The sequence below is a fragment of the Nylanderia fulva genome, unplaced genomic scaffold (assembly GCF_048542155.1).
Source record: "Nylanderia fulva isolate GAGA-0341 unplaced genomic scaffold, ASM4854215v1 Scaffold33, whole genome shotgun sequence".
In the NCBI taxonomy this organism is placed as follows: Eukaryota; Metazoa; Arthropoda; class Insecta; order Hymenoptera; family Formicidae; genus Nylanderia; species Nylanderia fulva.
This window is the reverse complement of record NW_028190400.1, coordinates 918,411-943,910: the sequence shown is the minus strand read 5'-3', so window position 1 is coordinate 943,910 and position 25,500 is coordinate 918,411. Positions and strand designations below refer to the sequence as shown.

Here is a 25,500-nt window from a genome sequence, read left to right as displayed (position 1 = left end):
GCGAATAAAATAAATATGATGACGCGATAATACCCCCAAATGCAATTCGGATAATTAAAACCTGGCCTGCTGAAAAATATCAAAAGTTATCTCATGGTGACACGCACGAGAGCCTCAGAACATAAATTATTAATACTCTAGTTACCGTGCGCGTTAACGGTAATTTAGTGGCATAATATGGTACGATCTGCATAATCCGATATCTAAATGCGTTGCAGAAATAGCCGTGATAATTCCCCGCGAGATGTATCACTTCGCGCGACAGCCTTAAGTAAAATCCGCAATTCGATGAATCAAAGGCACTCAAATGTAGAAATAATATCGAATATATATTTAGAGAAAAATAAATATCTCCGATTTCCTTCATAATCTGGATTTTCGTCGAAACGTATAACAGAATTTGAAGATCAAAATTGTATTTCAAGGTGACGAATGAGGGTTTCAAATTTAAGGAGAGATAAGAGATTTTGGGAATCTCTCCGAAATCGTTTCATAAAATCGCTTGCGCACGCGTTAGCGGTCATAAGAATGAATGATCGCGCTTTCGATTATGTCAGCATCCTCTGATGGACAATGAGCGACCCCGCAGTATTGTTCGGTTCGCGTGTATGCATAAGTGTATGGGTACCATTTCATGGCGATTCTTACTAATCAATGTAATCATGCAAGCGTATGTGTGTGCATGCACATGTGTGCAGCATGTCGCGCTTCGCTACGCAAAGTGCATCTAATCTCTCGAGAATCTGATAGTCGTTGCAGAATTGCTCTAATTGCGAGCAACCGAGTTTTCTTAATACCCAATTAGAAAAAGAGATTCTCCCCACGGCATTGCTCATTTATTTAAGAATTGTTATATATTATATTACATCTTCTAAAATAATACTTCATTAAACGCAAAAATTATGCTATTTATTGCGAGATATAATATTAATTTTATCGACGTATTTTATCAAGATTGTATCTTGAGTTATGTTAGTAAATTTTAAATAGTTTCTTAGTACAAGATTGTAAATATAAATGTCTTAATGATGCATTGCAATTGACTTAATCATTATTTTTCCGCATATAAATCGCGCACAGATATCTGCATATTTTGTGGTAACAAGATCTTGTTTAATCCCGCGGGTATATCCCTGTTTCGTGCAACAGACTTGTATAGGAGGAAAATACATATAAAAGAATGCAAATAAAAGAATATATTAATTTACCTGATATTAAGTGATCTCCTTATTATGCAAACGTAACTAGTAAAATCCCTGTGTTATGTGATAAAATTTTATATATAGTGAGTGATATTAATCAATTAAAGTCTAAAGAAATGTGCATGTGTGTGAATTTGTCTATTAATATCAATCTTCATCTTCTGTTTGCGCTTCCCTTTCTCAATCAATGTTCAATTATTAGTTTAGATATTTTTACATAAATATTAATTTGTACGTAATTAGTAAAAATTTAATTGCAATATTTTTTATTTTGATATTTATCTCTTTTATTTGATATTTATTAAAGGCTAAACTAAATATAATGTAAATATAATGTAAATATAATTTAAATATAATTTAAAAAGAGTATTTGAAATCTGAGTAATTCAGTACTCCAGCTTTTACATATCTCGAATATGTATAACGGAGCGTGACTTTCAACTGACTGAGATATAAAAATTTGTCAAGTATTCGACGCAGTTTCTTTTTTAACGTGTCATGTGAAGTGGATTTATCATGTGAAAGATTCGGTGAAGTGAATAAAATAGTTATCGCAACTACCACCTGTTTATCCTAGCTTATCAAAAGACGCGGTAGCATTTCGCGTCAAACATAAATAGCAATATAAGCTCGTAAAAAAGATACAATATGTCTTTTATCGTAAAGGAAGATTTTTCCAAAAATAATTTAAATATATCCAGAAAATATGTAAATACGATTATATTATATATTAATTAAAAAATATATATATATAATATGTTTACACATTTTCTTTAATTGATACATGATAAAAACATTATCATATATGCATTAACAATTTCTTGATCTAACACAATGATATAATTTAAAAAAAAGATTATTCTTATATACAAAAAACTATAATATCACATAATCAATATCGATTAATTAAAAAATTAAATACTCTCCTTAAACAATTTTTAATATTTTATTTATTAATAAATATTATTAATATATATTTATTAATAAACATTTATTTATAAATTTTAAATATTTTTAAATAATTTTGGATTTTAACAGCTATTTCAAATAATTTTTTTAGAAATGACATTTATATACGATATTCACTCTTCGCTCACTCGCACATTTTTTTCACCTAATGGAATCGATCTCAAACTTTATTTCCGTAAACCTGCTCCGAGAATAGTAATGCAGCGTAAAGATCCATCAATGTCAGAAGAATTAATAGGCCGGAACAATGGTGGTTAACTTCTAGAACGTCACGTATCGCATTGTTCCTCATATTCTAGCGCTAAATCGATAATTACGGTAAGCAATGATGGAATACATCTTCCGGCGGTGATACAAAGCTACCGGATTATTATTGCACTCTTTTTTTTTTTTTATAAAATGGCATTCACGTAACGAGGTTTGTAATGGACGCTGCAAATATGCACCGATAAATATTTCACCGATACTGTATTATGCATTTCCAATCAATAAACACTAGCATTACGAATTTAGGACTGCAGTAAACAATTCCTAAACTACACTAGCAGGCACGAATGTGTGCTCTACAATCGTTTTCTTACTTTTACTGCAACAAACGACAAATGTCTTCGTATCGCAAATGGAAAAGAGTTAAAACTGTGAAAAAACGGAAATAAAGGAATACATTTCGTATTCAATGTAATATTAATTTTTTTCAAAAAACACTTTTATGTGACTCTTTCAATTTCGCGATGCAATTAATGCTAATTATAAGTACTATAAACGTAATGCTAAGTAGTATATATTTTAATCTCTTATAAAGTATTAGGAACGTAAAATTTCTCTGAAAAAAAAGAAAAAGTATACAAATTTATTTTTTGAACAATTTGCTGAATGAAATATTAAATATATTCTTTTAATATATAATCATTAAACAAATGAAAACTTTTAAAAAATAATATTTGTGTAATATTCTTAAACACTATTTTTAGACACAAATAAGAACATGTATCCTTTGATTGCTGAATATGCTAATAGCTGCAATTATGAATTCGAACATCCAAAATAATGTTGAAGTTTCAGCTTAACTCTTTTGGTATGCACCGGAATAAAGCCACATGTTGTTGAAACAGAATTTCGAAATAGGACATAATGCAATATATTATCGTTATCGGCGTTAATTGAAATCCTGCGGATTCTATCTCAAACAGTTGGATCTATATATCAACATTGCATATTGTAGTCGAAATTCTTGGCTTCCTACACGCTTGACCTATGACACTATCGGTTTCGAAATTAGTATCTTTACTGACTTAAACACTTTAACAAAAGTATATATGCATTTCTCTCGTATATGTTGGAACTTGTTTGTATGAATTATATTATGGAAAAAATATTATTGTTGTATAATAAGTGTCTCATAAATTGAAACCAATAACTTTTCCGTAATAGTTCATATAAATATATCATATAATAAATAATCAAGCAGTATCAATTAATATTTTTAAAAAAATTCTATTAATTCTGAGATATTCGTATTTATATATATATATATTATTGAATAAAAAATAAAAATATAATTTTATTTATTATCATAGTTGAATTTCTTTTTAAACTTGGTAGTGAGAATAAAAGAAAAGTATTAAATTCCTAGTAAAGAATCAGTCTTCTCAAATATATTTAAATTTTCGTCTATTATATGTCTATTTCTACAAAGAGCGAGTCTATGAAATATCTTTGACTTCCCCGAATTCGCGATTCGCGGTTTTATAGTATATGATATATTGCTGCACATTTATAGTTAAAATTTTCCGCGTTACTTTCGCCGAAATGTCATACTTTACATAGCACTTCTCACAACGAGAATAGCGTGCGAATAAAGCTAATATGTATGCGAAAAATGGTAGAATTCTCGGTTTCGTACTTGACGTAATCCTATTAAGAATGCTGCACAACCACAAAATTCGTCGCTCATATGTGACACGAAATATGTGTGTGTGTGTGTGTACATGTACAATATATAAAATGCAAATTCTCCTCTAATTCTCGTGACGTACAAAAATACGCACGTGATAAGGCGTTCTAAACGGAACACTTCTCAGCATCCACATCAGAGAATGACAGGTGCGAGTAATCCAATATTCATATTCTGCTCAGACGTTTGTCACGCATCCGTGAAATATGCAACTAGATCTCTAGGAATAGATTGAATGAAAACTAAAAATTATTATTTTTATAAACAAAATTTGTGGAATCGGTATAAATTCGATAAGTTATTTTCCATGCCGTATAGACACGACAATATACATACATACAATTTACATTTTAAGGAAAATCACATCTCTTCATCCCTGATATATATATACCATATATATATATATATACATATATATATATATATATATATATATATATCTTTTATACAATATATTTTCTATTCGAAATAAATTCTGATTCTTCGCTCCGCTCTGACATAAGCCATTTTGATCCTTATAAAACCGTAGGAATCGCAGCTTCAATAAGTATCAATTCTTATTTAAAAGTGACACGGGACGCGCGTTCAGTTAACGTGGGGCGCAAGATGGATAGCGAGATTCGCAACCAGGAATCATCCATCCTTCTGACGCGCCAATTCTCCGGCGTGTCGCATTTTTTCATAAGAAAAAGGCTAAGAAGGCTACGGAACGTCGGACGAAAAAGATTAAGAAGAAAGTCTCTCTCCGAGCGAGGCTCAATGCGAGATGGAAAAGTTTTGATGTACGACTTTGTTATATCCGAATCGTCCTAAGCAAATTAAGATTAATGCAGCCGGCCTCTCTCGCAGGTTGGATATAGTCAGGAAGTATCCAGAAGAAGAGAAACTAGGACGTATAACGTATTCGCCTTTTCGCGGAGGGATGAAATGCGTGGGAAACCGATATTTCACCGATATCGTGCCAACGTCGTTTCACGGAATTCTATGAAGATCAGTATGTGTAGGCGTACAGTAGTTCCGCACTTCAACTTCCACATTTCACGCTTGTCCACGGTCGGCGAATTACTCGCAGCAAGAACTGAGAATTTAGAGCGCCAATAGAGAACCAACGTTGTCAGATCGCGATCGTCGGATGCTTCCGAGAAACTTAGAAATGACGAAAGAAAAAAAACATATCGCATCTATGTGATTTGTTATAAAAAAAAAAATTATTGCGCTTTTTTGATCGCGAAAATGATCTGTGTTCGTATAAACGACATCACAATTTAATTATTACGGTATAACAAAGTGCAATTTACTAGGTGTGAATAGGAACTATTCGCCGCGAATAGGGCAACCCGAGGAAAAGCATTCTGAAAGAGGCGAGAGCGTGGTAAATTGTCTCGAATTCAGAAAACCCGCTGCTCGTTAAAGCGGATCCTCCGAAAAAACCGTATAAATCTGATGCCGAGGTATGGTTATCGCAGAGGCGTAATCTCGCAGGCGGTTCTAGGTCACTGTCTAGCGTTATATATACATATATATATACGTATGCGTGGAAAAAAGTCTGCATAATACAAAAATCTCCGAGAAATCCCTGGTAGAGATGACATATAACTCTTCACGCCTCGTTAATTTATTCCATTTCGCGAATATTTATGTTAATACGGAAAATCACAACATTTGCTTTTCTATTATTATTGTTATAATGATTCATTCAAAATCTAAATATATTACGGTAACATTATTCTAAATATTCATATTTGACTCATCAATATTAATATTTCTAAGACATTATTCATGTGGATTATGAATGAATTCGGTTAACAATAAATACGTTTAAATTATCGATGTCGGAGTACACCGCTCTGGAAGCTAATTATCTATATTCACGTTCCCGTTACATTTCATCGGAAATGAGGCATCGTTCCTGAAAGGTTAATCGAAATAATATAAACGAAATACAAACATGCAGATATAAACGCCCACTTTTGCCAAACCGAATGCATTTCGTTGAATTGAATTCAGGGCTGTTAGCCAATATCCGCGAATTTATACATATCTTTTTTCCATTTTGATTGATCGTTTCATTTAATATATGACCTATAAAGAAGGTACTTGAATTTTAATTACAGCCCATAGAATATTTACAAAAATATTACACATAACACATATTAAACACTTGACATTTATTATCTCGGAATAATAATGTCGATTATATCTATATATGTGACTCGCTCAAATTACCCATTCAGATGAATTCTATAATTAACTTCTCCGTCATTATCTCAAATATTGTTAATTGCCTGTATAAGCAATAAAGAACAATTTAGCATAAATTTTCAGACCTATTTTCTCGTTCAACGAATTGTTATCGTTACAATTATACATACACGCCTTCCCACGCGAATGCATATCGATTAGAGAAATTTTCTCCAATGCATTTTCCGCCCTCAATATCGCGATATTGTATCGACACGTGAAAAAGTGAACTATTATAATCGAAATTCCCAGGGCGGACGCGTTATTCGAGAAAATGTTTCCGCATGAGCATAACTCATGGAGAAACATGAGCCGCGAATTGAAACAAACGGCACGTCATAATGGAAAGAATCATTCCGACCTACGGTCGTGCTGCTGGGAAACCTACGATCGTCCATCAATCTTCTTCCCACTTCCAATACCGCTGAATTACGTTTAATTTCGTGCAGCCCCGAAACTGGGCTGCTCCAGTTTATTATGGCGCAAAGATATTCCATTTCATTCGGTTTAGGAAGCCGGCTCGAGTATTTCGGCACGCTAGAATCGGCCCTCGCGTGTATATCGCGAATAAGTTTCATTTTTTTCGCCCCATGCCGCCTCTTCGTTGTCGGATTGTGATTATCTAACCACTAACGTCAAACCTAAATCATTCGGTGACAAAAAGTTCAAATACACGCACATGTGCACGTAAGTGCTTCTCTATACGCGCGTGGAAAATATATCGAGGTAGAAAAAAATATATTGATATATATATATATAAATGCATTTTAATTAAAAAAAATATATTAATAGAATTTAATTTATAATAGATATTTAAATTTTTGCATGTTCAATATTTTTGAAAGGAAAATTGCCAGGAGACAATCTCGGCAAAATAAAACACTCGGTACTACTTTTATAATAGAGACAGAAATGTATAAGAAGACTCGTTGATACAAGTTATTACGTAGAAAATTGTATTTTAAGATATGCTTTGTGTAATCCTCCTGTCTTCTCTGGAGATAAAAAGCGCATTAACGCTTAAATGTCTCATTTACGTAGAATGTTGTAAATCCTTTATAAAGAAAGTTTTATATTTTGATCTTATTGTTTCATAATTTGTCTCTCTCTCTCTTTTCTTCTCACTCTGTTCAAGGATATTTACTATATTATTATTTATTTAATGTACATCTCTTGTTATAATTATTATTTAATATATTTACTATATGTACTCTTGGTCATTTTTAAATTATAACATTGACACATTATTTAAACTATCGTGTATGTAATCTTCATTGATTAATGCACAACTAGTTCGAATTTCTAACTCAATTAATAATTAATTACGTTCTCTTAGTTATATATAAAGATTAATGCGATATTGAGAAGTTCTGCCTGCGAAACTAGGATTACATCTATCCCGCCAACTAAGTAAAGGATGACATTAAACTCTGAAATATCGTCGGCGCGCGTTTATAAGCATTATCTAATAAATTAATTAGAGCTAATGTCGTCTTGAGCTCGGTATCCTAATGCGGTTTACACGTCCAGTTCGAGTTAAAATGGAGTGTAGCTGCAGTCTTTGCCGGCCGCATAATCTAATTCAATTACAGCATATACACGGAGGCATATCTATAACTCGTATTCAAATTGTACAAACATTTTGTTCCGATCGCTTCGCTTTACGTGGACGAATGCGCGAGAAATAAATGCGGATGTGTTGCGAGCGATTCGTACTTGACGCGAATAAAATGTTTCCGGCATTACACACACACGGTTGCTGATCAAAAAATCGCGTACAATGTTGTGCACGCAAATAAACTTCGCGGTATTCGAAGAATATATTCGAAGATTCCGCCATTCCCGACGTAGTATGCGCACAAATGCACCGACAGGATGCATTCGCGTGCAAGCATCCGACACCGGACACGCAAAAGCTCCAACTATATACGTGCGTGTTTCGTGATCTGCACGAAATAGAGAAAAAGGAACGGATAAAGGAAGAAAGAAATTATTTTTTTTTTTTGTAGATTCAAATCTCTTTAAATATACCTGTATGCATAATAATGATTGCAATTTTTAAAACGCATATTGCGAGCTAGAATGTGTGCAGCAACGATATTCAATGTATAAAAATAAAACTTATATTTAAAACAAGAAGAGAGAGAGAGAGAGAGAGAAAATGTGTATGGAAAAAAAACAACAATATAATTTACAATTTGTTGAGCAATATCTACTAAACTGAGACTGAAATAACAATAAATTTAGACGCAAATGTATCGCATCGCGGAAATGGAGTTTATTTTTGAATGGCGAGATTGAATCAAATCAGCTACCTAAAGGGAAAAAGAAAGAGAGAGAACATCAGTAGGATACTGAGAGATTCAGATATATACTGTGAGGTACGAATGCATTTATTGCCCGAATGCAGAATGTTATTACCTACTTCAAAAAGTGTTATCATTGTTTCCGGCTTGAATGAAAATTGAACTGATTAAAGTCGACCTTTCAGAAATTGAGTTTTGCGCGAAACCTTTGTTCTTTAAACTCTACGAATACATTATTTTTTTCGTTGTGATTGATTTAGCCGTGTGTATTACATTGTATTGACGTAATAATGGTTCGTATGTATGAGTGCAAATTAATAAAATTGAAGCGCAGTTATACTACTTTATTATATAGTTTATAGACTATTTTATCGACTAATCCCTCAAATATTTCCTCCATCTCGATATTTTTGTTACAACGACATTAAATAATTCTAGTATCTAGTTAATAAATTTTATATATTGCTATTAATAAATTAAGATGATGGTTAGGAAAAGACCGTATTTTAAAAGAAACACATTTAAAGTTTTATCTTAAAGTTTCTTTTTTTATTTATATGATAAAGGGAGATAACTATTCGTAACTCTATAATAAATTGTGTTTACTTTCACGATTTATTTAAATAAGAAAAAATTTAGATAATATTTGAAAATCTCTTTGAAAACCATATAAAAATTTACTACAAAAACTTTTGAAATATCTTTTAGTAAGAAAATTAATACTTACAAGTATTAAATAAAATGATGTATTATGTTCCTGTATACACGATTTATTTTGTTGAGATGATAATTTACTGGAAAAAATAAATCAAATTGTTGATAATTTGAAGAATAGCAATTTATACCGTAATATATCATCATATTCATGTTGTTGCAGGAATTCATGTATTATAACGTGAATTTCGTGCATCGCGTAAGACATCAACTATCTACGTGCATCAGCTGCATATTGAAATCTCTCAGTGATTCGTGTCTAACTAATCTTCAAGCTAGACTGTTGAATTTGCGAAGTTTACAATGCATCTAGTAAATCCAAATTATAGAACAATATCATCGTTCATACATCATTCTTAATACGTAATTCAAGAATTAGTACGTGATTAGTACGTAATTCGCATATACCGTTAATATTCCGTATATTCAAATGTAATTGTATTTACGTAAAGTGGTTATTAACACAATTTTATTTCCCGAATAAATAACTCTTTACATATTTGAAAATTAATGAACGTGCAATAACATTTCTTTACATCATTGCATTACTGAATAAATAATGAAGTAAAGAATGATATATATGACAAAGAAAGTAATGTATTAAATGATGAAATAAATTTTTCGATAATATTAGAAGAAGTTGAGGAATGAACATATACAGAACTACAAACATCCAGAAATAATTAGATTCCTGTTCATCCATATGTATGATTTCATCATCGTCATACTGTGTAATTTTGCATTATCCACCGTTATTCTCATTAGAGCGCAGAAAAGTTGAAATGTTTTACATCAAAATGGACTGCCAGTGCATAACTTTGTCATGTACATATCTGATTGAAAATTTCAAAGTTGCGAAATTAACGCTGCGAGTTTGTCCGTTTAACAATCACAATTTACGGCATTGCAGTTCGCAAAGTTGCTGATGTCCATCGAAAACGTCCTCCCTTCGTTCCTATTCTCATCGCATATTCGCCGCTAAGGACAACAGTATTGATAGCAAAAAATAATCTCGTTTCGTCCCAATTTAGTTTCAATCTCACTTAAAAGCGTATTTAATTATAGACAGATATCCGAATTTAATTCAATATCTGATTTACATTTGAATTTTATGAAATTCTATTTCGAAAATCGATTATCGTTATTTAGTATTTGTATATACTTTTTCCATTTTTATTTATCGCGTTTAAGCAATTATTTGTCAAAAACTTTTGTCAAAAACTTGTATCAATTATAATAATCAAATATGTAAGGATATAATTTTCAAATTGTCGGTCATCTACGGAGCGATAATTTGAACATTCGACGAAACTTTTTTTACTAGGAAATATTCCCTTTAACAATAATATAAAACGCGGAAAAGTTTATTCTGCATTTCCACCTAATCTTCCCAAGAGAAATCGCCTCATGTCTTCAATTGTGCCATGAATTTCCCGCTACCTTTCCCGCGGAATAGTGAAAAATTACCCTCATTCTTATTCACGAGCGCTACTTTGCAGACTAATGATTCCGTAACCGGTTAAGCGAATCAAAAATATGAAATAAATTTGTATATCGGTAGACATAAGAAAATGTATATTCGTACATTTCGTTTATAATCGGCATCGCTTAGAATCAACTCTCTTTTGTTTTTGTAAAGATTGAGACTTATTAATATCATTTATTCTAATCATATATAGTAGGCCAACTGAACGAGCAAATAAATAAGGTGTAAAAATTTTTATTAATAGTTAAATAATTAATAAATACATCACGCTCTCTATTTTGACATTTGGTATTCAGACTTCGCAACACACACTTGAAATATCGGGGAAAAGGACTTGTTAAAACGATAATGTAAGTTGAAAGATTTTTTAATTTTCTCTGACATTGATTTAATTCGCGTATTATACCTGTATCCGTAGCATGCTCAAATGTCGCATAACTTGGCATCTCAGACCAATCGCCTTGCATATCTATTGGTCAACAGCGAAGAATCGTTTCAAATTTATATTTTAATATTTAACTAACTTTGTATTTTTAACATTTAACTTGGTATTTTAATATTTAACTTTTATGTATTGATAAAGACTGTAGTGCAGTCGAAACGTTTACAATTTATATCGATTCTGTAACGGAATGTTAATTTAATTATTTAACTATTAATAAAAATTTTTACACCTTATTTATTTGCTCGTTCAGTTGACCTACTATATATGATTTGTTTAATTTTGTTAAATTATACGAGCCTTTCATTAATTAATCATTTATTCTCTTCAATTAAACAATATGTATACATGTGTCATTTTAGTAATAATTAAGTAAAATTTAATTATATCAGAAAAAATGCGTGTTTTAGAAAAATATTAATGTTAAATTAATATTTTTTTAAATATATATAAAAATTATCTTTCTCTAGTAAAAAATATTTTTATCACAAAAAATATATTGAAATAAAAATTAACGAAATTATTCTCCTTAGATAGAAATCCTTTATCTAAAAGAATATACATGAAAAAAATAATTTTATATCTTCTAGATTTAAAGATTTACGATAAAGGCGAGAGATTGAATGATTCTGAGAGTTATTTTAACGGAGATTGCAAAGTCAATCCCTATAAGCTCCATTGGTTCAGATATTCGCTCACTTCAAAGTGAGAGTATAAAGTAACTATCTCGTATGAGCTAAAATGAACAAAGTGGAATGAGAAAAAAGTCTAAAGTGTTATCACGATCTTCCCTTTTTGTATGAATCAGATTTCTCGCTTTTTAGATAGCACAATACATTTATTTATTGTAAAATAAAAATATTTAACTTTTGTGATTTATAATAGATTTATTCTAACATACTTTTTCTTTTTTTTTCAGATTCTACTGGGACCTCTGCATGCTCCTCCTACTGGTAGCTAATCTGATAATTCTGCCAGTCGCCATTAGTTTTTTCAATGACGACCTAAGCACTAGGTGGATAGCCTTCAACTGCCTTTCCGACACGATATTCCTTATAGACATCGTCGTCAACTTCAGGACGGGTGAGTTTAATCATTCAATCAATTATTATTCTTTTATAATAAATTTCCAACATATTAACAGAATTTTCCGAAGAAGCTATTTTTATTTTAAACATACGCTGCTCATAAGTTCGGACTAAACTTTCAAGAGAATACAATTATAAGTGTTATCGTAATAGAAATATTAATAATGTTATTTGAATTCTATTTAACATTTCAGCTTTTATTATCTTCACGATATAAATTTAGCATAAAATTCAGATACAAATTAATATTCCAGAATATTCACGTTCCTTCTATAAACAAAATTTTTAATATGCATACGTATTTTATAATATAAAAAAATATTTAAAATTAATTATATTTTTTTTTGTCAAACTCTTTCTACTATGTATTATTTGATTAACTGTTTTAACTGTACATTTTTGCAAGGACAAAATTATCTTGTCAACGATATTAAATAATTTTCTAAATATAAATTCAATAGAATTTTTGTCTTTCTTAAGAACTTTTCAAACTTTCTTCTAGATAAGATTTTAAAGGCTTATTCTCCCTTTAACTTTTATTCATCGCCTCTTCTATGTCTTTATAAGGCACCGACGAAATCTCAAAAAACGCAATGCATAATGGATCATTTACTTTGGGCCCTGCTGGCCCCGACGTGCACAATGATAGTATTGTTGCGCAGGACAGAACACTCTCAGCTTCTTGACATTTCGTTATTACCTCAGGATTAATTTGAAACGTGTTTGAGTCGGTTCCACAAACGTGGAATTGGGTCACGAGTCGCGGCCGATGAAAATCATTGTGTTACATTGCGCATCGCATTGCGTCGATTTGGTTAAAAATTTCCTGACTCATATTAGCGGATGTTTTATGTATAACAACATAAAACAATAATTATCTTTTTTATGCAAACTAATAGATTCGTCTTTCGTATCCCCAATCCCGGTCATTAAATTACACATAATGTATATGTATAATGAGTGCACTGCGACATGTCAAATATATGGCAAGTCGCCAGAACATAAGGCTACAGCATTAGTGTTTTTTGACGGCGATCGGAGCTTTACGGATTTCGGAAAATCATCGACGATGGAAAATACATGTGACATTATTTCGTTGCAGGTATAATGCAGCAGGATAATTCCGAACAAGTGATACTGGATCCGAAATTAATCGCGAAACACTACCTCAGGACTTGGTTCTTTCTTGACCTCATCTCCTCCATACCATTAGATTACATTTTCCTCATATTTAATCAAGTAAGTATATCCTGTGCATCGTATAGCTCGTTAATGCGACTTTACGTTAAGTCCTTGTTATTTTATAAGTTATTAGCTCATTTTATTCCGAGGAAAAATTATTAAAGCACAACTCTTTCCAATTTGTCCGCCTATAAATAACAAAGTATAGCATTTATACTTTCTACATGTTTGGTGTAATATATTATTAATGGTAAAAAAAATTCAGACAGTGAGTAATCGCGTTTAATTTTGTAAAATGATTAATGATAATTTTAATAATTAATATAATAATTTTGTGAATTTAACAAAGTCAAGTAAAATGATATTGTGACACAAAACATTAAAAATATATGATAAAATATTTAAAACCCTTATTTATTTTCAGTATAATTTCTCAGTATCGTGAATATTGATGTGCAGTCGGTTGGATTGAAAGAAAAGATAAGTCAAATATTTTATAAAAATAAATTCGCTAGTTTCAGGACTTCAGCGAGTCCTTCCAGATCCTGCATGCTGGACGTGCTCTCAGGATTCTCAGGCTTGCAAAACTGCTGTCACTCGTTAGGTTACTACGTTTGTCAAGACTGGTGCGGTATGTCTCGCAATGGGAAGAGGTCTATGTGAGTGTTCCACTATTTATTATACAGCATTGTTCTCTCATTTTGTATATCATATACGATACGTGTAGTTCGTGTAATTTACGTTCCAAAAAAAAGAAGCATTTAGTGACTTTTAACGATTCAGGAAGCTGACAAACGATCTTCTTCCTACCGTTACTTTTCCTACCGACAATGAGATCTAATGAGAGTTAATTAATGTCGATTGTCAGTTTTTTGAATCAGTCAATTGCAGAAATCGTCTTCCGCACTTACGCGAGATATTAAATAATTATGTCTATGCCTGAATACATGGTCGCTGTAGAGAATTAAAGGGGATAAAAAGGAGGAACAACAGAGTCAGCCTCTTATATTTTATCTTTACATGGAGATTCTGTACCTAATCACAGGTGACTTATTGAATGTCAGTGAAGTTCTCACGTCAGTGGTGGATTTTCTCCGCAGGCAATCTTTCTTATAAAGCTTTCTTCTGAATTTGCGCATTTTAGCAAAAATTTCATTTTGTCCTTATACAAGGATACTCCATTTGTCCGTCATAGGAATTTCATCAAGTGTACTATCAAAAATATACATACATACATATGTACATATATATGTACACACACACATACACACATACACACACACACACACACACACACGCACATACACACATATGTACAAATATTTTCTAGGTGTATGCAGCAGAATAGGACATGCTTCTTAACAAAATAACTTTTTCAGCAATTTTGTCGTAAAAATCTCAGTCCACCACTGCGGAGAATCTTTTCGAACTAGGATTATTAGATTGTGTTTCGCTTTCCGTTGCTGAACATATAATGAATGTCCCCACGGCTCTACTCTCTAGTATATCCCGTGATACCCCAAAACTTCCACTTTATATGAAAATCTCCGATCCTTCCGTCTATCTTTCTCTTTCATGACAATAATAGTAAATTAGAGTCAGCTGTTTTCTCCTTCTCTCTCTCGCTCTCTCTCGCTCTCTCCTCTCTCTCTCTCCTCTCTCTCTCTCCTCTCTCTCTCTCTTTTTCTCTATTTCTATCTATCTACCTATCAATCCCTCTCTCTCTCTCTCTCTTGTTCGATCATATCGCATCGCACCGAGAGGAGCATAAACAGATAATAGCCATAATAATAAATAATACACCTAAACAAACAGTGTAATAACGGAGAATAAACAGAGAGGTAGCGTGACAAAAAATGACAATAGAGGGAAAAAAGGTACACGTATATTGCACACGCGATTGCGTGTCTTGCAGAATCATCGGTAGTATATCGTAAAATTTGCTAGAGAATCTCGTGATACACATACGAATTTTATATATTTTTCATTATCGTTTCAATGCACCGATAATTGTTGCTGTTCGCTACTACTCGTATTTTATTCGTTTACTTTTTTGCTCTCGTAACGCACATGTCGATTTTGCGCACGTAATGTAATGGTACGATCCGTTAACGGGTAAGTAACTGTCCTTCCAAACAAATGTACAAATCATTTGATGAGCGACGCGTAAACGTATTGCCCACCCTGTTGAAAGTCAGTTTTGCAAAAGATACAAAAACTAAATATGAAAAAAAATCGAAAAATTAGATCGAGTCTTATTATAAATTCCGTTAAAAAAATTCGCGTCTTTAAAAATCTCATATACTTCAAATACATCTCGATTCTTCAAACCAACATCTTCATCTCGTTAATTCAAATTAAATATTACACCGTAACTATTGCATTTATAGAATAGAAAAAAACAATTTACACACATGTCATCAATTAATAAATTGACACGCTTATGTTAGCGAGAAGATGAGAGGAGAAAAATGAGACGATAAAAATCTACGACTTTACATGCACACAATTTATATCTTGCCAGGTCAATTATACAGCGAATGAACTGCAAGTGGATTTAATTGTTTGCGTGGATAATTGGGTTGAGAAATTATCTTGCTACCTTTCAGTGCTTCAGCACATCGGCGATTGTGTTTACGTGGGATAACGTTTTATGTTACATTTGTGCTCGCGCTGTTAGCGTAAAATCGTGCAGCGAAGAGACCAACGAATCAATCAGGCCTTTCGTCCAATCAAGAGAGCAGTTTGTCATTCGCTGAAAATCTTGTTACGCTTGCCTTGAAACGTTTTACTATTGCCTCCCTCTGCTTTTTCCTCTCTGTTCTATTCTGTTGTACAAACCATTGCAGGTATGCTTTTTTAAAAAAAAATGTATGCAATGAGGGAAAGCTGCGTTCTAAGTGCAATATAGATTCGTTAAAGCGCGGACCACTTATCGCTCGAACAAATTACTTTTCATCGAATAAAAGTGCAGGATTACACGAAATGGACAACGATACTGCTAAATAAATACGAACAGTATCGACAATCGTTATCTGTATTCTCTTTCTTCATCACAAGGTAAATGATTTCTCCATTAAAGTGTAGGGATAAAATATTCTTTTTTAATGACAAAATTAAATCAATTCTTGTCTTAACTCTTCAACTTCAAGTTTTAATAGCAAAAAAAATTGACGAGCCAATGACTTCGAAAGTGTGCCAACGACAATGAGAATAACTGTATAGGTTTTACATCATTTTCATACAAACACTTTAAAGATAAAATTAAAAACATCAAAATCCATTTGGATTGAAATCGAATTATTATCATTAATATGTTATATATTAGATTTTTGGAACGCAAACAATAAATTTCGAAACAAATGCATATTGTATATCGTATCGATAAAATCCAACTATTCAGAGTTAACTTTAATCAATTATTTCATATATAAATATCAAATAAAAATTCATTATTATTTTTTCAATTAGAACGAGTAGATCGTAATATATCGATTGCTATATAATATTTGTATTAAAATTTAATTTTAATTCAGATTACTGGCTAAGCCATTGCATTTTTTATATATTTTTCCACTAAATATATTAATGCTAAATAAACGAAATTTTATTTTTAGATGATACATCGTTTATTTAAAAAATATATTAATACGCATGGAAAGCAGTATTTATAATCTTTCATTTCCAATTCTCAAATGTATTATCGAATACAATTGTGTGTAAACATGAAATTATAACGGAGAGATTTTCTTTCACAACTCACATTATGTTTATCTTTTCATCGTTTGATGATTTTAATATGGACATAGAATCTGAAAATGTTCATTTGATATAGCGCAAAATCGCTATATCGGATGAACATAAGAATCGGGAATAAATAAAAACGAAATCACAGGAGGCGCATGATTATTACGTCGCTCTGTTCATAACATCAATCTCGCGAATCTCATTATCTCATCGAAAATCTATTCTCTCTCACTCTCTCTCTCTCTCTCTCTCTCTCTCTCTCTCTCTTTGTGATCAAAAGTGTCAAGTGAAACAATGACAATCTCTTCCTATGTCTTTTCTATATGTTACACGTTTTTTTCATCTCTGTGCGTACATATACACAATGCAACTCTCACTTAACAAACGCATACACACACACACATACAAGAGAATCTTGTACTTTATACTCCGCCAACACAAAGAACATAAATATATACAAGAAATCGACTACTAGGCGTACTGCGAGAACACGTTTCCGAATGGGTTTGCAGATCCCCCTTTATCAACAGCCGGAGAGGCACTACGAGCGTCGGGCGACACCGCCCCAACCAGACCGAACCAGCAAGGTGTGCCTGCCTAGTAACCCTGAAACCAAGGCCAATTGCCCTTTCTTGATTCAAGCGTTCGTTAACACAAAACCTCAATGTGTTTCTACGTATATCTATATACGCTAGATCATTATTATTATTCACTGCTATTGTTTCTTTCGTTGTTATTACTCATTGGTTACAATTATTCTGATTATTATCATTGTCATTTTCGTTTTGTCGTCATCGTTCTCGTTGAGTTTCCTAGAGAGCGTGCATAGTCTTGTCGTACGTAATTTACAGTCTTCGGTACGAGGAATTTTTTACACATATATAACACGCCCGACATACTTAGATCCAGTTTGTGAGTTGTAGCAGAGCCGATCAAGAGCTTTAACGTTATCGAGGAATAGTAGATCGAAGTAAAGAGACTATGCCTATTTTTTTTTTTTTAATCAAATGTTTATAACTCGTACTTAGATTTACAGAATTACCCTTTTATTGCCTTTTGTTTCGCGTGGCTTTCTTATAATTTAAAGTGAAATTTATACGAGTACAAGAAGAGTTTTACTGATAATCGAAATCTCTCTTAAATAAGAATTGTAAAAATTATGAAAAAATGTCGATTTTAATTGAAATTATTCGTAAGTTATAATATCGTTTTATTTCTCTTTCTCTCGTGAGAGATAAATACACAGTTGTTTTTTTTTTCGAAAGAGAGTAAATCTTCAAGTATAGGATATTTGAACAAGCTCTTGATCAGACTTGCTCTTACAAGGGACATGTCACAACTGTCCGGAACCGATTTGATTCTCCTTGAAATATGTTGTTAAATACACAAATCTAAAAGACACGTATTTTTTTATACGTGCGCAATTTGAGTTTTAAGGGGTGAAACACCCCTTTAAAGAATAACGGTATTTTTCTTTAGGATCAAATATCTGCTAAACTATAAGAGATATAAAGAAAAAACGTACAACAAATTTTAATGGCTTGAAGAGTACTTTAAAGTTATATGAACAAAAATTTTTTTTTTTTTTTTTTTTTTTAAAAAACCCTCACCACCTAATTTTTTTTTCAAAATTAAAAATTTTGTTTTACCTAATTTAAAGCTTATTTTTTTCCAAATTCAACCATGTGTAATAAAGTTATGTTACGAAATATCATTTTCGAAAATTAATTATAAACGCTCCCGTATATACGCTCATCCGTGCTATGTGCGTAAGTAATTACCGTCGAACAATAAAATATATAAAAAATGTTTTTGTATAATTCTTATTTATGTTTTCTATGTATTTATAACTGTGTATTGTGTATATTTAGATTTTTTTAAAAATGTATTTGCATTTTATATTATTCACTCATTATACACATTACAATAATGATATTCGACAAAAAAATGTTTCAAACATAATGACTTCTTGCACCAAGAACATCTTACTACAGCTATATTATTGCAACCTTCGATATCACATTTTGTTAAAGTTTCGTCTAAACTAAAGTGTACTGGATTTTCGAATTCGTCTGGTCTTTCATTCGTATAACCACTTTTAAACCACGAATATTTAAATAAGTTTTGATATCGTGGGGATGACAATTGATTATGTATCAAAGATTGCAATTTTATTATATTATTTCGTTCATGTAAGTTTATATTACTTTCCAACAGTAAAACCGCATCTGAAAATCTTTTAGCAAAATTTTTCCAAATTCTGAATCCATAAACATCTAATGGTTGTATTTTCCCTGTAGTTCCTTTCGGTATTATCATAGTAGTAATATGTGTTCCAGGAGGTGTTAAATCCGAAATCATATTGGGGCAATGTCCAGTCCATGAATCGATAAGAAGAACGCTATTAGGACCAATGTTTGCGAAATAAGCTTCTTCTAACCACATTTTAAAATGATCTGTACAAAATATAAATGTTAATTTAATAGTTTTTTTATGACTCTTATTAAATTGTTAAATAAAATAAGGTTGTTAAAAAAAGTAATTATAAAAGGAAAATACCTGATGTCATTTTACCAGATTTCGATGCTTTTACAATAACATTTTCTGCTTTAAATAAATTTTCTTGTACTCTTGGTCCAAATTTACCATTAGCTTCTTTTAATACAATAAATAAAGGGGACAACAAATTGCCATTACAGGATATTATTGGTTGTATCGTATATGAATGGGTTGTTGATGATATGGATTGCACGACACGTTCTACTTTCTTTTCTCCCTGGTTAGACAATGATCTTCCAGAGTGAAGTTCCAATTGGAAACCACTTTGATCTGAATTGTAAATATTTTCAGATCCAAACTGTTCAATAAGAGGTTTTACTGTTTCCAGAAAATCATCAGCTGATTTTTGCAAATCAGCAGAATCTTCTAATGTTCTTCTAGTGACAAACTTCGTAACTTTTCTTGAAACAATTCGGTGAGACTTCTTAAATCTTGCTATCCAACTGTGAGATGCTTTAAATATAGGATTTAAATTTCCTATTTCTTCTTGAGCTTGTAAAGCCCATCTTTTTAAATCAATATCATGAACCATGAATCCTGATTCGACAGCTGCAGTAAATTTATCATGTGTAAATTTGGAGATGTAAGATAATTTTTCTGTACGACTTCCACCTGATTGTATTTGTTCTTCCCATCGCCTTAACTGACGTTCAGATGAAACTCTTCTAAATTTATTTTGTACTACTCTTAGAGGACGATTCCTTTTTCTGTCATTACTGTTTTCATCAGTGTCCCGAAATCGCCAATACTCAACAGCTCGTCTTTTATAAGAACTATCAAAATTTGTATCATCATTTGAACAATGAGGATGAGAATTTAAACTATCTTCATGCCATGCTTCTTCGTCATCTTCAATTATTTCAAAACTATGTAATTTATAAGGTTCTTCATAATCGAGATATATTTCTTCCGTTACTTCCACCCCATTATAATGAAAAACGCTATCCAGTAATATTTTTTTAATGTTTTCCTTTAATTCCACTTCTGCTTCAGTTACTGGCGTTTCTGTTAAATATATTGAATTTATTGACACCAATAAAAGTCTAACAACGTTAAGCGGATTGATAATCATATTCAAAGATGTTATATTTTGCTTTCTATTGCAATAAAAGAACAGTTTACACAGATATTATTACAACGAAAAGACTACACCGACTGTGAGAATTATGCTGCTACATGAACAATTTATATTAACTTATCAGAAATACGTCATCACATAATCTTATTTTATTATTTATTTTAACGTATTAAAGATTTTATTGTAAAAATTATAACTTATCTGGAACACGTACACATAATCTTATCTTATGATTCATTTAACGTAAGATATAAAATTTGTTTATGCCAAATATTGCGACATTGGTATTCGCAAGATTCAATTAAAAAATAATTTTATTATAAAATATAATTGTTTTTAATTTTTATAGAAGAAATTAAATATTAAAGAAATAATAAGAAAGCAGGGGGTATATTTAAAAAATTCTTATTAATTATATTTAAAAATTTTTTTTTAAATCTAAATATACACAATACGCAGTTATAAATACATAGAAAACATAAATAAGAATTATACAAAAACATTTTTTATATATTTTATTGTTCGACGGTAATTACTTACGCACATAGCACGGATGAGCGTATATACGGGAGCGTTTATAATTAATTTTCGAAAATGATATTTCGTAACATAACTTTATTACACATGGTTGAATTTGGAAAAAAATAAGCTTTAAATTAGGTAAAACAAAATTTTTAATTTTGAAAAAAAAAATTAGGTGGTGAGGGTTTTTTAAAAAAAAAAAAAAAAAAAAAAATTTTTGTTCATATAACTTTAAAGTACTCTTCAAGCCATTAAAATTTGTTGTACGTTTTTTCTTTATATCTCTTATAGTTTAGCAGATATTTGATCCTAAAGAAAAATACCGTTATTCTTTAAAGGGGTGTTTCACCCCTTAAAACTCAAATTGCGCACGTATAAAAAAATACGTGTCTTTTAGATTTGTGTATTTAACAACATATTTCAAGGAGAATCAAATCGGTTCCGGACAGTTGTGACATGTCCCTTGTTAGTCCTGTAGTCCTGACGATGCGACGTGTGACATGGATCACAAATTAGAAAATGCGATATTAGCTGACAATGAGAAGAATCCAGTATGTATTAATCAATGGAGAATGATGCTTGCAGTATTATTTCTAGTGACAATGTTTTCTATGACGTAACTATATATATATATATATAAAAACAAGAGCATTTCATACCAAAAAACCGCTTTTAAGAACTTTGGCGAGTAATTAGCTATTCGGTGAAACATGGATTTCAACTATATATACATATATATATATATATATATATATATATATATATATATATATATGTATATATAGTTGAAATCCATGTTTCACCGAATAGCTAATTACTCGCCAAAGTTCTTAAAAGCGGTTTTTTGGTATGAAATGCTCTTGTTTTTGTCGGGTTTTGTTGGAAAGTTCCGTTCTGTGCTAGGTACTAACATGAGTTTGGTTGCGAATAGTCATTGTGAGTTAATTGGTCGTGTCGAATACTGATGGATCGCGCGCTCCAATCGCGTAAAATCGCAAAAACGTTCGTGTCGATCGCCGAACAAAAACGGCACACTCTATCCTCCTCGAATTTCTCGACTCTTGATTATCACTGACCCCATAAGCCGCATAACTTCATTGGCCTGATACGACATAGATGCGCATGTATATTATGTATAAGTCAATAGCAGTTATCGACGTTCTTTCAGTGACGGACTGCATAATCTAGATACGTGTGCATGTAACTGTATCGATAGTATTATACATACATAACGGATGCACCATTTCTTGACAATGGTAGCGAATGAGGTCACGATGATGATTAAGAATCGAGAATTCGCTTGTCGCAAAGTCTTATCTTACTTGATTCTCAGCTGATGTGCGATTATGAAATACGAAATGTCTAAGAAGAATCTTGTACAATGCAAATAATTGTACGATGAAAATAATAAAACGAATATATATAGAAATGTCTACGAGGTATTCGACGCGAACCGCTCTACAGACGAGAAAGTTGGTTGGTCTAACTGTAGGTCTGCCTGTGAGTGTATAGGTGTATACTAACCCTATTTGTCCACAAAATTCTTGGCGATGTGCCCGTGTTCGGTGTGTGCTCCCATAATTTTATTTACTCCCTTTAAGACATTTTCCTCTTCCTATTCCTTTTCTATGGTAAACTAAACTTTTCTGGTACTAGCGAACCTCGCCGATTATTTTATCCCCGATTATTTTGTGTTCCATCTGATTGCTTGTTATTTCGTGTTGTTTAGATATGCCTAATTTAACCAAGGAAGAAGCGACTCTCCAATACTCCATATTTATTTTATTTTATTTATTTTATTTTTATATTTTACTTCCACCAGGACGGAGAATACAATAACGCAGAGTACATCGTTAATACTTTCCTCTGCCCACGTATGTATCCGTAATATTATCATATTTGGTTTGTTTGTTCTCTCCAGGAACACGTTTATATTATAATATTGTCGGTATTTTTCAGCGTGTTTCTTTTTACGCCGTAGATCTGATCGTTAGATCCATTCTGGCCTCTATGACAGGAGCGAGGGAAGTACTCGACAACGCGCGGTTATTTTACGATTTCGCTACTTGACATGTATATATATATATATATATATATATATATATATACATGTATATACATACAGTATATTATGTATATGTATACATATATATATATATACATATACATAATATATCTCTATATGTTTAGCGGATATGACGTTTCCTCTGTCTCGCGTGCATCTTTCGCGTTTCATTCGTCTTGAGAATTGATGCTCTTCCGCGATCGCACGGCGAATCGTCAATGATGCAGTCTTGTCTCGATTCTATTGTATAACGAGGAAAATTTTCTACGAGAGAGATGCTGTCTCTGACGCGTGTTGCTTTCTAGAAAGCGAAGCATAACATTTTTCAGAATGTGTGTGTGTGTGTGTGTGTTTGTATGTGTGTTAACATGTACTGTGTCATTTATACGTGCAGTTCGTTTTTCGCGAAGAGACCGGAAATAAACAGGAGACAGTTGATTAATCGCAAGCTCTCGATCTGGAAAGAGACGAAACTCGTTTTCCATTTCTTCCTTTTATAGTAATTATCGTACTTTTCGTCAAACAGAACTTATCATGCAAAATTAAGCAGATTTAAATAAATACTTCAATTTGGAGAATTGCAAAGTATTATGATCGCTGTGAAACTGTCACTTGTCTTAAAATATTAAAATAATTAGTCTAAATAAACTTGTGCATAAAAATATAAGATAATATTTTTGTTGTTTTGATATATCATCTTGAGTTTAAGACAATTTAATTATAAAAGTTTCTAATTTCTAGTCTATTTATTTCAATTAAAAACTTCTAACACACTTATAACAGAAAAAATAAATAAATGATTCATGATGCAGAAAATTAAAACGGCACAAAATATAAGAAAGATTAAAAAGAAGCATGCAAAAAAACAAACATAAAAAGGCTTTGCGCCGAAAGATTTAAAATTATTATTATGTTAAATTGATGAAATAATTGAAATTGAAATAATTTTGATATACAAAATTGTATTGCAGTAATTCTGTTTTTCTTCGAGCAATAATAATATTTTATATTAAATATTGATTTTATCAGCAAATATTTCAACAAAATTCTTTCCAACTCTGCATAGATTTCCAATGTTGTATAGAACAAAGTAATGTGAGCAGTAACATGATCAAATATTCCAAGTCTTACGTTCAATTAATTAATTAATCAAAAATGTCACGCTCTTGTAATGAGTGCAGAAACTTTTTCCGCCCGTACACTCTCCGAGTTTCCCTTTACACTGTAATTAAATCAGATAATAAACATGAGTGTGCCTTTGTGAGCACGAACATTAAAGCTAACAACCGCGTAGCAAACCGTTGGCGATAATGGTCAGGGTTGGTTGTATTCGCCATATAAATTAAAACGTGCCCATGTGTGTATGCGCACATTAAGAGACAATAAATCATAACTGTCACGCAGAATAATTATCACGCGATTATTATTGCGTGATTTTCGCAGCGCGCACTTAACACGACGCAAATCGCGCATTTCTTCGCGCGAATTATGGCCCGAGATATATGCATATGTATGTGCAGATGTTTGCGACAGAGCAAGCTTGCACGATCGATGAACAAGCGTATCCTTGGTGTTGCTTCTGTGTACTATAATCTCGTCGTTATCTATACAATGTTCTCTCATCTCTCGAACTGCAGAGCATACGGAACACTCTCGCGAAAAATACTGATCACCGTCAAGTTTTTTCTACCTTCGTGCTTTTTGCATGAAATTTTTCAGAAAAATAGAGGAAAGGATTTCCTCTTTTAGATGCAAACCGTTGTGTGTTTATCTCGTCACAGATTGTTTCTTTTAGCACAGCAGCGATGCGCGCAAGGGTGAAACTTTTATATCTTACAGATCATCAGATTTACAGATTTCTCTCTCATCGTTATATTGAGTTTCACGAATCGAAGCTATTTATTTCACCGAATTATCTAAGATCATTTTTATTGCTTTAAATATA

The 25,500-nt window shown here is 31.8% G+C and overlaps 2 protein-coding genes across 8 annotated transcripts in view; one reads left to right on the top strand and one right to left on the bottom strand.

The window, feature by feature from the left end:
- The window catches only part of Ih (hyperpolarization activated cyclic nucleotide gated potassium channel Ih), a 149,321-nt gene that overhangs the window by 102,710 nt on the left and 21,111 nt on the right, over nucleotides 1–25,500 (top strand). For 4 of the 7 annotated variants that reach the window (XM_085484988.1, XM_085484987.1, XM_085484983.1 and 1 more), the window contains 4 exons: nucleotides 12,234–12,397; nucleotides 13,505–13,641; nucleotides 14,100–14,243; nucleotides 17,844–17,918. In XM_085484988.1, coding sequence (XP_085341114.1) covers nucleotides 12,234–12,397; nucleotides 13,505–13,641; nucleotides 14,100–14,243; nucleotides 17,844–17,918 — 520 coding nt within the window. The remainder of the gene's footprint in view (nucleotides 1–12,233; nucleotides 12,398–13,504; nucleotides 13,642–14,099; nucleotides 14,244–17,843; nucleotides 17,919–25,500) is intronic. The other 3 variants (XM_085484989.1, XM_085484986.1, XM_085484985.1) reach the window with 1 other exon arrangement.
- On the bottom strand, nucleotides 18,489–21,333 carry LOC146722336 (uncharacterized). Its single transcript, XM_085484990.1, has 2 exons — nucleotides 19,891–21,333; nucleotides 18,489–19,787 (listed from the first exon to the last, which is right to left on the bottom strand). Exons 1-2 carry the CDS (start codon nucleotides 20,960–20,962, stop codon nucleotides 19,237–19,239), a joined length of 1,623 nt encoding a protein of 540 aa, XP_085341116.1. The 5' UTR covers nucleotides 20,963–21,333; the 3' UTR covers nucleotides 18,489–19,236.

Excerpts from the sequence above, each read along its gene's own strand:
- LOC146722336 (XM_085484990.1), bottom strand. The coding sequence starts at position 20,962 with ATGATTATCAATCCGCTTAACGTTGTTAGACTTTTATTGGTGTCAATA. Across the intron at positions 19,788-19,890 it reads ATCTGGTAAAATGACATCAG|ATCATTTTAAAATGTGGTTA; the intron begins GTATTTTCCTTT and ends TATTTTGTACAG.